Below are 13445 nucleotides of genomic sequence, written 5' to 3'. Positions count from 1 at the left end.
TGTCCTCTTGCATTAAAGGCAGCTTATTTATCACCTCCTCCATAAAGATTTCTATGCACTTGTACTACAAACTAGTGGTCCCTACCCAAAAGCAGTCACAGTGTCCTCAGCAAATGTCTACTCTGAAAACTCAAATTTGCTACTGTTTGGTTTTTTTTTTTTTTAAATCTCCCAAAGTAGTCTAAAAGTAGTTTTAGGACAAAGACTGCATGCATGACTGCTACAGCCTTAACGCACATCCAAAACGGAAGACACAAGATATGTTTACACAATGGCTTCATATCACTTACAGGTAACTCAAAAATAAGACAACTATTTTTACAGAAAAAGAAGCAAGGATGAGATATTTAAATAATCTAACAAAATCTCAAAATGATCACTCATAATCTCAAACTATTACAAATCCCATTCAAACAGGGATTTGAAATATACCAAATGGTACATAAATGGTACTAGTCATCAGGATACGTTTCTGACAAGACTTTGAATCACACACTGGCTGCTAGCTTTGAGACAATGGAACAGGTCTATTTTTAGCTAAACTGGTCTTCAGTTTCATTAGCTATCAACATGAGATGACCACCCACACCTCACACGCCAGGCCCTTAAGGACACACTGGTCGTGGTAAGCTCAAACTACAGATAACTGAATATATATTTAGGAGATGCCTTATGGAGAGGTGAGGGGCAGGGAAACTGTGACATACAACACTCTGGGATAAACAGAAGCCACAGTGAGGAGTCGTGAAGGCCATCTGTGCACAACCCACACTGACTGTACTGTGCTTCTTGCTTCTCTGCCCTACTGAAAAACACATTTCTGTTCTTACCCAATAGCTGTTGTAAGTGGGGATTAAATCAGAGGCCAGCATTAACATGTCATTACAGTTCCTGACACACGATGAAATGTTATCCATCATGTTAGCTTCTAATTTATGACCTTTTTTCTCTTAAACAAGAACTAAAGTCCATGGAATCCTAACCCCACATAGTGCCCATCTCCAAAACCTAATAAACTTATTTTGAACATTTAAGCTGCACAACGAGAGTAATACAGTTTCTTTCCAGGAACCATATGTCATAGCTACACAACATTAATTTTAACAGCACTCATTCTCAACTAGTGAAAGAAAAGTTAATTACAGAACTCAGGCTATACGGACTCACCCTGAGTGGGAAATTTAAAGGCCGGCGGTAAGGCTGAAAGCCAACAGGTCCCCCCTGCTGGAGTATGGCTTGGTGGGCTGCATGCAGACCTTCCCCGGCAGGAACAGCATTATTGTTCCTCGCAGGCTGGTTATTGTTGACCTGCTGATTTGCACTGTTCTCGTTTTCTTCCTGGTCTCCCAGTAAGTAGGAATGAAGGTCCCTACACAAAAGTTACAACAGTGAGTCTCATGTCAGGCCAGAGTGACAATGACAGGTGTGACATTTTTTCTCAAAGCGTAGAAAATATGCATGGGAATGATATAGAGAGCATTACTCCTGCTATCTGGACTAAATGCTAGTGTCTGCTTCAAATCAAATCCTTCCAACTCTGTTAGCTTGTGGGACACTTCACAAATTCAACCTACTCTATGTTTCCTCCCTTATCATCTGGGAAGAAGTGAGTGACTTAGAGGAAAGCATAGAGAGTCAGTGTTAGGCTCCACAGAGTGAAACCCTTTTCTTCTTTCTCAGTGACGGCTGTGTCTCCTGTGGAAGTAACAAACAATTCAGACAAGAGCAGCACTGGGGAGAAGGGCAGTGTTCAATCATCAAATATAACCAAGTCTACATCCCACAGTAATATACCACACTATGCCAAGTATTTCACAGAAACTTCCATATGTATACAAGCTTTTGGAATGCCAGTGAAAGAATATCTAAATTATGCTGAGGTGGTAAGAGTCATCCTAAAAGTAGGTGGCACATTCTCTCGACAGGACAGGGATACTGGACAGAATAAACTGGGTAAGCAAGTTGTAACCAGCATTCCTCACTTTCTGCTTCGTGAATGCAAATTTAATGTGAACAGAAAGAATCTTTAAGCTTCTGCTGCCAAGACTTCCCCACCACAATGGGGTCTACCTTGAAAACATAAGCCAAAATAAAGCCCTCTTAAGCTGCTTCTGTTGGGTATTTTCTCACAACACAAAAAGTAACTAAGTAACAAAAAAGAAATCAAATGTTAGCATTTAGCAGTTAGTCTAGATAGCAGGGATAGAATCCCTAAAATAAGTATAAAGTAGTTTTTAAATGCACGGCATTTTTAACTTTTAGGCTAGTATGCATTGATGGTACTGTCATATCCCCATAGAAGACGCCATGCAGTGCAACTGCACTGACCAGACCTCAACCCCTTTGTCTGCCACATCTACTAACACAAAAGGAACAGCAGTGAGCCTGCACAAGGGGGACAGTGTGCACACACGTAACCTGCAGACAGTACTCAACTGTTTCATATTAAAGTGAGGGTTTTCTAAGAGTGTTTATTTGAGTACATGTATGCATCTGTATGCCACGTGCATTGTGGGTGCCCACAGAGCTAGAAAACATATCAGATCCCCGGAGTTGGACTCAAGGCTACTGTGAGTAGCCTGACATTAGTGCAGGGAAATGAAGTAGGTCCTTTAGAAGAATAAAGAATAGCAGGAATTCTTACTGCTGAGCTGTCTCTGCGGCCTCTAAAACTAGGGTGAAATCGAGTGAAATACAGAATACACTTTTTTCAGAAAAGTTACATAACAAGACTGCTGGCCATAGTAGCACAGGCCTGTATGCTCAGCACTAAGAAGACCAGGGTACAAAGATTCTAAGGTTGAGGACAGCTTGGGAAAGAATGTGCCTCAAAATTAAAAATAAAATAAGAGGCTGTTGTCACTTTGTAGTATAGCATTTGTACAGTGTGCATGAGGCTCTGGCTTTAGAAAAAAGGGAAAAAGAAAGATTACAGACAGATAACACAGATGCCCACAGAGGCAGCTGCCATACTCACAGCAAGTATCCAGCAGTAACAGTCCATGCACGCACAAGCCCCTTCAGCCACTGCCTCGTGTGTCCCTGTTCCAGCAATGCTGGCAAGACGACCTGCAGCAGGAGCAGCTCAAGGGACAGCTCACTCACCGGAGCGTCACTGCAACAGTTACAAAGAGCCAGGTTTACTATGTGAGTACTATTAAAGCCAAACGAACTTGTCCTTATAGCCTTTTCTCCCATTCTCTCCAAGTCAGTGAGGCTATCCTCCTAAACCCCTCTGGAGCTGTTCCTGGTCCCTTGGTGCTCATGTGTGCTGTGACAGCAGTGTGCTACAGAGCTGCTCCCCTTTTGCCTCGCCAGTCTAGAAACACGAGGGCCCAAGTTTTGTTCTTTCTCAGCCTTGCTTATTCTTTGCATGGCTGTGAATCATCTGGTTTGAATACCACCTTTATCTACAGTAGTAGATACTTCTTCCCCAACTCCTAACTTGTGTAACCACAGTGACCTCAGTGATCCACGCTGATGTGACCAAGCATCCATCAAACTATTAATCCTGCCATCACTACGATCACATATATCTCACTACATGGAACTCTACACTCTTGCATGCTAAGAACAGAATTCTGATTTCTTTACAGCTAACATCCACACCACTAGATTCCTTAACAACATTATCAATCCTAACTGCTTCTTAGCCTCCATTGGTACCTCCTTCATCTATAGCTCCCTCATCTCTACCAGGATTCTTCCACTGTCTTCCTGGTTATCCTGCTTCTAACCTTAGCACTCTCAGTCTATCTCTGACCACCAAGGAGCACAGTGGCTATCCAAGCCTTCTGACTAAAAGTGCCTTTTACAGCCTCCACACTCAGAGCTGCTTTCAGAGTCTTCTCTCACTTCACAGCCAACTATTATGCTCTCTCCTTCTTAGCCAAACTATCTGTCAAACAAATCTGGGTGCTAGTGTCCCTGCCTGATCCACTTGGTTCAGCACTTAACTGTCACCTCAGTCTTTTTCTGTTACACCTTATACATTCAAACCCCTCCTGGACATTCTCTGTTCTTTTTGCTGCTTTCTTTTCCCTAGAACAGTAGTGATTATTAAGCATACTACACTTTCTATCTATACTAAAGCCTGTCTTCTTGCCTGTAAATGTCACCTCTCCTATGGAGGAGCTACTGACAATTTTTAACACAGGAATAATACAATCTACCTTTCAGAAAACCGAGAGACAGCAGAGACGAGGCTGGGATATAAACGGAGAGCAAAGGGAAATGGAAACTGAACTACTGCGTGGTAAATGAGCTGCTTTAGTGCAAGTTCTTAAGGATGAGCTGACAAGGCAAGTAAATTTGAGGAAGCAATCTCATTCCTCATGCTTAAGGTGAACTATGGGGTAATAATGTCACTGGGAAGTTTAATCCAAATGATGTAAGCCTCCAGTCTTGCTTTTAGTACATAGTAAAAGGAGTGAGTACACAAAGAAAAAACAACATTACTAATTCTCCTAAAGTGTGGTTTTAAAAAAAAAAAAAACAAAAAACAAAAACTTTTTAAACAAATGCAGTAAGTCATCCCTTGAAAAAATGTATTGAGCAGGTAGTAGAGGCACAAGCCTTTAGTCCCAGCACTTGGAAGGCAAAGGCAGGGAGACCTCTAAGTTTAAAGCCAGTCTGATTAACAGAGTGAGTTCCAAGACAGCCAGGGCTACACTGAGAAACCCTGTCTTAAGGAGGAATAGAGGGGGAAAAGAAAAATGTAACTATTAGAAGTATGGCAAGATGGAACTACCATATACAATGTTTAACGTAAAATGAATATTGGATCCCCAACAGTAATAAATCATTACAGCTTTCCTAAGTTTTAAAAACTTATCTATAGACTGAAGAGACGCTTAGCATGCTAGGCATTGAGTTCAATCCCCCAAACCACCAAAATAGCAACAAAGAATCCTTACCTGTAGAGCATAACATTGTAAGGAAGAAAATTAGGCAAGAGACTCTTAATTATTCGTATAGGAAGCCAGAGCATCAGAAGTACAATGGAGCCAAAGACAATCTGTAGTAACAAACAAGGGACAACCCTGTGAGTCTAGGAAACTACACTTGGTAAGTATGTTCCACGGGGTTAGGTAAATACAGTCAGTTTGCTCTCCCAGTCCTCCCAATCTAAAAGAATACAAACAATAACACTCTATGAAACTAAAAGGCAGCATACCTTGATGTTTTTAAAAAAATAAAAAGACCAGCTCACCACTGACAAAATAAATCTTCGGAGATGTCTATAAATGGGCAAGTGAATCATTTCTTGTACTGGATTAAAATCTGGATCATTCAAATTCCTCAGAAACCATAAGACACCAGGTCGAAGTACCTGTGAATATATTTCAAGTATGACACTCAATAACATCTTTATGCTGTGCATCTGAAAATTAACAAAAAAAAAAAAAAAAAAAAAAAAAAAAAAAAAAAAAAGGAGGTTCTAAAGTTATTCTGGCACCTAAATAATTCAACCCAGACAATTCATGGAAAAAAGAAGTTCTTTAGCCAGAAACTATGAAACTACTGTGCTTGTAATGACTTTTGATGCTTTTAATGATAAACTGAAAAACACTCACTGAAAACAATTTATCACAAACACTTTTAGGAGTTTACAACAGGGGATAAGTATGATGTATATCAAATAAGAACTCTGATTTTTAATTAACCTTGATCATTTTTAAAACTACAAATTGCCATTTTTTGACATAAACATTGATTGAAAGCAATCAAACCAAACTCTATTATTAGTTGTTTTCTCTTAAAATAGGAGAGAATATGATTTAGTTAGGAAAGCATCCTAGCCGTGAGGGATAAATGGCTGACAAGCAAAGCCCTTCTTCTCAGCAACACTGATCACCAACCCTTCCACACAGGACCTACCTCTCTCAGTAACAGGATAAAGGAGGCAAAGTAGAACACATACACCATTCCCACCAACCAGTGCAGAAACATCGTGGTCCCTGGAGCTGACTGAAAGCTCAGCTCTCGATCTTTCAGAGTAGCATCAAACATTTCCTGAGGCAAAACAGAGCGGGTCAGAGGTCCATACCACCTACATTTGCCATGCTTAGTACTTCCAACATTAACAAGTCAGATCATAAAAATTAAAACATTTTGTGAAATTTTAATTTCTAATGAAAATATTTTGTACATTTAAAATTACAAAGGTACAATAAACATTAATTTGGGGGAAAAAAAAGTCAGAACCCCAAATGTAGATAATGTCAATGTTTTGGGCTTTCAGTTCTCTTAATGCTAGTTCACAGTGTCAGAGAACTAGGTAAGAGCATACAATGCTTTAGAATTCTGAAGCATGGACAGGCAAGGTGGCTAACCCTGACTTTGATCCCTGGACTCCATGGTAGAGAGAAGGGACTCTTGCAAGGTGTCCTCTCACCATCACATGCCCAAACACTCAAAATAAATAATGCAAATAAAATCATGAAGCATCTAATTGGCTGCACTAGACTAGTTCGTTTTTTCTCCCTGTGATGGGGTCTCATGTATCTCAGGCCAGCCTAGAACTTGCTGTGCAGCTCAAGAAAACATGGAAGTTCCAATCCTCCTCGCTCTTTCTCTTTGCTGCTATAATTACAGACACATGCTATCATACTTATTTGATACTGGGAATTGAACCCAGGACTGCATGTGTCCTAGGCAAGCATCCTACCAACTGACCTATGCTCTCAGCCTTTACTATTAAAAACTATTCTTTTTAACTATATAAGGTCTTGATTTCTTAATTATAGTCTGCATTCACAAAGGTTTTAAATAGTAAAGAACAGAACCAAAATCACCTTTTCTACACGTTTTTTGATTTTGAAAAATCAAAACTAAGAACCATTAAAATTTAGTGTCATAAGTTTAAAATCTGGCAACCATTACTATAAAATTTAGGAGAAAAAAGTGAGTAACAAGATTCTCCAATAGTTACAAAGGCTCGTCAAAATACCCTGACATTCAAAACATAAAAAAAAATTTAAAAATTAATACTCAAGACAAATTAATGACATTTAGACTTAATAGTGTTTTGTTCTAAAAATAAGTAAATCACCAAATACTTTCCTTTAAATGAAATGTTTTCTGAAGGTGTTTGAAGCTTTGACATGAGAGATCTCAGTGTGTATCAACTCACCAGAGAACAGATATCCAGCCACCAGCCACAAATGAGAGGGAACACTCCAATTTCTACCACAACTAACAAAGAGACCTTAAACAGAAATAAAGCTCATCAGTATCAATCAAGTGGAGGACAAACCACTTTCAGCTTTTATTTACAATTGGATTACCTTAACCACAATATAGCAGACACCTAGCAAGCGACGAGACCTATGAAATTTAACAAGAGTTGCCAAAGCCTGCAGCATTTAGTCAAGGAAAAAATGTATGAGTCAGGAAACTCTTCAGATAATACTGAATGTAATGACAAATTTCATTTATTTGAAATCCTGCCCACACTCATCTCTTTACCAACACTAACTTTTATGAAAACAACAGGGCAAAGCAGCTTTTGTTATTAGTGGGAACTCTTCCATATGAATGGCATAGACCTCCAAGCTCAGCTGGGTCATTAAAGGATACATGACAAATTATCAGTGTTATTGCTAAAAGTATATATCCAACAATTGTTGTGATTAGACCTTCAAAATGAGATGCTTGGACCTGAAAATAAAACAAATAAACACAATAAGACTTCCCACACAGTTTGTAAGCCAGTTTTTCAGTACACTAAGGGGTCTGAATGACAGAAAGTAAACTGTGGCTTGGCTTGGCTTGCTTTTCGAGTCAGGGTTTCTCTGTATGGCCCTGGCCATCCTAGAATTAAACTTAGGACCTCTGGAAGAGTAGTCAGTGCTCTTAACTACTGAGCCATCTCTCTGGCCTTCCTGTGTCCTTTTAATTGTGAATGTTCCTTAGTAGGCTAGAGACATGGCTCAGCAGTTAAGAGCACGGGTTGCTTTTACAGAAGACCTGTGCTCAGTTCTCAGTCCCAGGATGGTGGCTCACAACCTCAGTTCCAGAGATCCAACAAGACAAATAGAGTGCACATACAAGCCAGCAAAACATTTACACACACAAAATAAAAATATCCCTAGAAAAATAACAAACTAGGGGATAATTAGCAAAATAAGCTTCTAAAAGTAATATACTCACATGCTCCTCAAACCCCAAACCAACAAGGGAGAAATGACCAATGTGGTAAGGACAAAATGCTGAAAGGAAGGAGAAAACTTATCATTAGGACAATGGGCACTCAACATAACCTCCACTAAAGGAACCAGGACTTCTTTGAAAAATGGAATTCTTGGACGAAAAACTAGAACTATTCCTCAAACATTCTCTATAACCAGAGAAAAATTGGACCCTGTCAAAAGGACACAGGAGGGCTGGAGAGATGGCTCAGTGGTTAAGAGCACTGACTGCTCTTCCGGAGGTCCTGAGTTTAATTTCCAGCAACCACATGGTGGCTCACAACCATCTGTAATGAGATCTCATGCCCTCTTCTGGCATGCAGCTGTACATGTTGATAGAGCACTCATATTAAATAAAAATATTAAAAAAAAAAAAAAAGACACAGAAACCATATTGAAGAGGGTGTCACTGTCATTTTTAAAGAAATTAAATGAACATTAAAAATTAAAAACAAATATTTGGTACCCAAAATTGATGAGAGCACATACATCCCATAAGTTTTTCTTAATACTCAAAGCTCAAAATAACCACAAAAGAAAAGACAACAACGTGAAAAGAAATGTTTTATGTCTGGAAAATGACTAACACACAAATTCCTTACTCAGAACCAATTACTAAAAGGACAGCCTTGGTTATGTCTGCAATCTCCTGAGAACTACCCCCAGACTTTTTTTGCTCCTGAAAACAAAACAACAACAACAACAAAAAACCCAAAACTAGCTAAGAAATATCTTTAAAATGCCAGAATTTGAAAACTTCAGCATTTTTGAATTACCTAAAAAGGACTGAAAATAAATCACTGGATAGAGGATGCTGGCCTACTAAAATATCACTCCACAGATTACTTACCTTTTTTTTCTTCTGAGACAGGATTTCTCTGTGTAGCCCTGGTTGTCTCAGAACTCAAAATGTACATCCAATAACCTTTTCACAGATGTATTAAACCTGACCTTATCAGGCCCTTAATCTCACTTCCAATTTAGAAAACATGGGAGACAGAGGATAAGGGTAGGAGGACATCGAGAAAGTAGTCGCATGTGCACGTGTGCATCAACACGCTCATGTTGTAACAGAGTGGACAGGAAAACAGAGTATCTCAACTTCTCAGTAACGTGCACACTGACTGAGATCTTTATTCAAACAAACCAACTATAAAATGGCATTTAAGGGAACAAATTACAGACTATAAATATAATGGATTATTGGGAAATGACTAAGTTTTAGATGGAAAAATGACACTATAGTTAAATCAGAAAATGTACTTAAGGTTTTTTATTATAATTTTTGTACTTCTCTTTTCCTGAAGTCTTTCTAGCTAAATTTCAGTATGTTCTTAATAAGTTATCTTCTCTCTATGCTAACAAGTAAACAGTATAATCCATAAATAGGGCAAAAGATGATTCTAGCACTAAGTAAAAGTCAGAGCATTTACTAGGGTCTGGTTCCTAAATCTACATTATATGTTCCTTAGTATTTCTAAGGTGCAAATAATACAAAACCTGCAACAAGATTCCTAGAAAAGTCAAACTTCTATTATGGTACCACAAGAACTAAAAGCATAGGTACAACTTACCAAAAACAAGAATGAACAATGTATTTAAAGACACCACCCAGAACACGTGTTCCTACAGGAAAAAGCATCATTGTTAGGTATTTCATGTTTAATTAAACAACTTCATCCACATAGTCACAGCTAAGTCTTGAAACCCAAATACAGAGTACTTCTCCCATTCCCCACACTTCTTTCTGGACTTCAGCAAGTCCAGTACTATTTAATATCCCTCCACGTTCCCAGCAACTGCTACAGGAAATCGTCTTCAGTCTCTGCATTCTCCACGTGTTACCCTGGCTCTGTTGTGTCTCAGAAACACTCTCACACAACCATCTGATCAGCTCGCTGCTCAGTTATATAATTAGTTTATACTGTACATATGTAATTTATCTTGTGTTATTATATATCATACCTCCCAGATGTACATATGCACCTATTCCTGCAGCCATGTCATACACGTTAGCCACAGTCTATACTGACACACTACATTGTCCAAGTTCAACCATCTGGGCCCACCAAGTTACCCAACATGAAGACAATGAGCTTTCCAAAGGTATTTTGGATAAGACAGTCTGACTTCTTTTTAGAAAAATCGATCTGTTTGGGTTCCAGAAATCAATTAGATAAGAAAAATGATGGGTTATCCAGAAAGAATGACTGACACATTCTGATCATGGAAGCTCAATTTTTTAAGTTTCTCTGCCTTAAGGGCTCCTAAACTCTCCCTATCTCAACATCTTCTATGCTTCAATATCTTAACAGATCATCTCTGAAGATATCCTGCTAACAGACTTCTCTATAAGAAAGGCTTAAAAATCTCCTGCGTCACACTGCAGTTTGTCATTGGGTCTCTAACACACACCTCTAACTTCCTGCCTCACATTTCTATTCATATATATATAGGGTTTTTTTTTTATCTGAGACAGGGTTTCTCTGTGTAGCCCTGGCTGTCCTGGAACTCACTCTGTAGACCAGGCTGGCCTCGAACTCAGAAATCCACCTGCCTCTGCCTCCTAAGTGCTGGGATTAAAGGCGTGCGCCACCACCACCCGGCATATATTTTTTTAAAGACTTCAATTTTATATATGTGAGTACACTGTAGCTATCTTCAGACACACCAGAAGAGGGCATCAGATCCCATTATAGATGGTTGTGAGCCACCATGTGGTTTCTGGGACTTGAATTCAGCACCTCTGGAAGAGCAGTCAGTGCTCTTAACCACTGAGCCATCTCTCCAGCCTAAGCAGTATATATTCTTAACTGATGAGCCATGTCTCCAGCCCTAGTGCTCTACTTTTAAGCTGTAGCTTTGGAGTACTAAGGTGGCTTACCAAGTGCTTGCTGTGTATCCTGATGACCTAAGTTTGATCCCAGGTCCCACACTGGAAGGAGATAACAGACTCTGGCCTCTATATATACTTATAAATTTCCAAAAAATTAAAAACTAAAAACCATAAAATAAAAAATGAAGATGCAAGCTTTACTCCTATGGCAGACTTTCCAGATCAGACTGTGGCTCTTGCCTGTGAACAAACAAGACTGCTTTGCTCTCAACAGTACAAGCATTAAACATGCACAACCCAACTTTAAGCATCAAGTTCTTTTAACTACTATTAACTTTGAATATTTTCTTTCAACTATTTAGTAACTTTGTTTTTAAATAAGATTACCTTTAAATATTTCTAGTACTGTCAGTATATAAAATATACTTTCAAACATGAAATAACTAAAAGTCAAAGTTTGACTTTTAGTACAAAAAAGAGCAGACTCCATAAATTTGAAGTTACCAAATAACAAAAACAAATAACTCATAATCCTATCAAAAGTAATAGTTTCACTTACCAGAAAAACTAGTGATCCATCAAGTCCAAGCATCTAAAATAAGAATATGCCTTAACTTAAGATGCAGTAGAAAGATGGCTTATAAAAAGGTCGCTTTCCTATCAGTATCATTAAATAGTTTCCAATCACTATTTTCTAACCCTATCATTCCCAGAAAGTTTAAAAAAAAAAAAATCCCGTGTATTCAAATATTACACTGTGAGTCTCCCTTTACCCTCAGTCATATACATGGAAGGTATCATCTAGAAATGTTCCACCTTGTGCAGGCAGGGGTGTGTGTCTGTACTCCCAACACTAGAGAAGCATGGGCAGCTGCTGATGGAGAGTAAACCTGTGTCAACCAGCTGGCAGGGGGAGCTCAGTCGAAGTGCTTGCCTAGCATGCCCAAGGCCATGGGTTTGTATGGATGCCCAATACAAAAAGAGAAAAGTCCCCATTCTGACTTTAACTCTTACATTAAATAGAGCAGTCATAACTTCATTATACAATTATCTTATTTTCATCTGTTAGTGTGTGGGAATCCTGTTTACATTTAAGTCTTTACTTAATTTTTCTCAAGTCCACACTATCGGGTGGGTCAAACTGCCTCCATGGATCAAGGTTTGTACTAAAGGCAGAAAACCAGACCTCCGTCATCATCTTTACCACAAGTTGCACATCACTGTAGAAATTAAATCCTAGTAACTGTCTTCATCAAATTTAAATATAAAATTTGTGTTCATAGGTAAATATGCCAAACTTCAAACTCCATCTTAGGACTGAACACAAGGACGTGCGACAGTGAAAGTTCTTACTCTTTCCCAAGTGAGCTCTTCTGCAGCCCGGTCCCACTCTAAGGCATTCCAGTTCATGTCGTCTGAAAATACAATTGCACACTCGAGATTACTCACACACACTAAGCTATAATCAATAAAAGCCAATTCTAATTACAATCTGTTAAGAAGCTGAGCCACATTTAAAATTTTATAAGACATAAATTACTAACTAGGTTGTGAGTCCTACACATGAATACATACATCTGAGTACTAACACATATATAATTCTAGACTGTGTAAGTGCTAGAAAGGAAATAATTAGATTACATGAAAGAAATCTAATAGCTATGGGTCAGAAATCAATCTGGTAGAAAACAAGGAGGAAAGCAAGGGATTAAACTTTCTTTGAATTAATAAGTTAGCAAGAGATAAAAGTATAAAGCTCAGAGGCTGATTAGTGGTTAACAATCTAACTGTGCTAATGGACTCCCTCTGCTCCTAGCACTGCTCATATCTAGTGGCTCACAATGGCCTGGCCTCCAGCTCTAGGGGAGCACCCTCTTCTGGTCTCCACGGGCACTATACACACAAATATAGACCACAGACATACATATACACACACAATGAGAAATAGTATGTGCATTTAAAACGTCAGAGCTGAATCAGGTGGTACAAAGCTTGTGATTCTACCACTCAGGAGGCTGAGGCAGATGAATTACAAGTTCTGGGTCAGACTGGACTATACAGCAAGATCTGTTCCAACAAAAAAAAAGTCTGAAAGGCAGATGGGGATTAAGAGTGTGCAGGCTGGGCTGTGTTTTACTCTTACTGTGGTGAGCAAAGTATCGAAGGACTTAAGTCAAAGCTGAAGAATACTGTGAACACCAGATGGGTCAGGACCAGAACTAGAAGGAGACTACTTAGAGCTGCTGCAGACAGCACTATAGCAGCAGCGCGTGCTCTTTTCTCCAAGCCTCTGATCTTTCCCTGGGAGCTTCTTGCTCCCCAGTATGACTTTTATCTTTCAAAGGACTCAGCTCAAAAGTCACCTCTTCTGAGCTTCCTGGGAAACTTATTTATTTAAAATAAGTGTCATCAGCTGA

At 39.0% G+C, this 13445-nt stretch overlaps 1 protein-coding gene across 2 annotated transcripts in view; it reads right to left on the bottom strand.

Moving 5' to 3' along the window:
- Marchf6 (membrane associated ring-CH-type finger 6) overlaps positions 1-13445 on the bottom strand; it is a 67475-nt gene that overhangs the window by 20109 nt on the left and 33921 nt on the right. For both annotated transcript variants that reach the window (XM_076916391.1, XM_034523333.2), the window contains exons 8-19: positions 12382-12443; positions 11588-11620; positions 9767-9818; positions 8155-8213; positions 7582-7662; positions 7290-7358; positions 7136-7210; positions 5881-6015; positions 5213-5332; positions 4917-5017; positions 2978-3115; positions 1168-1369 (exon numbers count right to left, since the gene is read on the bottom strand). In XM_076916391.1, the coding sequence (XP_076772506.1) occupies positions 1168-1369; positions 2978-3115; positions 4917-5017; positions 5213-5332; positions 5881-6015; positions 7136-7210; positions 7290-7358; positions 7582-7662; positions 8155-8213; positions 9767-9818; positions 11588-11620; positions 12382-12443 (1127 nt within the window). The remainder of the gene's footprint in view (positions 1-1167; positions 1370-2977; positions 3116-4916; positions 5018-5212; positions 5333-5880; positions 6016-7135; positions 7211-7289; positions 7359-7581; positions 7663-8154; positions 8214-9766; positions 9819-11587; positions 11621-12381; positions 12444-13445) is intronic.

This window comes from Arvicanthis niloticus, chromosome 19 (genome assembly GCF_011762505.2).
Source record: "Arvicanthis niloticus isolate mArvNil1 chromosome 19, mArvNil1.pat.X, whole genome shotgun sequence".
Lineage (NCBI taxonomy): Eukaryota > Metazoa > Chordata > Mammalia > Rodentia > Muridae > Arvicanthis > Arvicanthis niloticus.
This window is presented reverse-complemented; position numbering and strand designations above follow the sequence as displayed.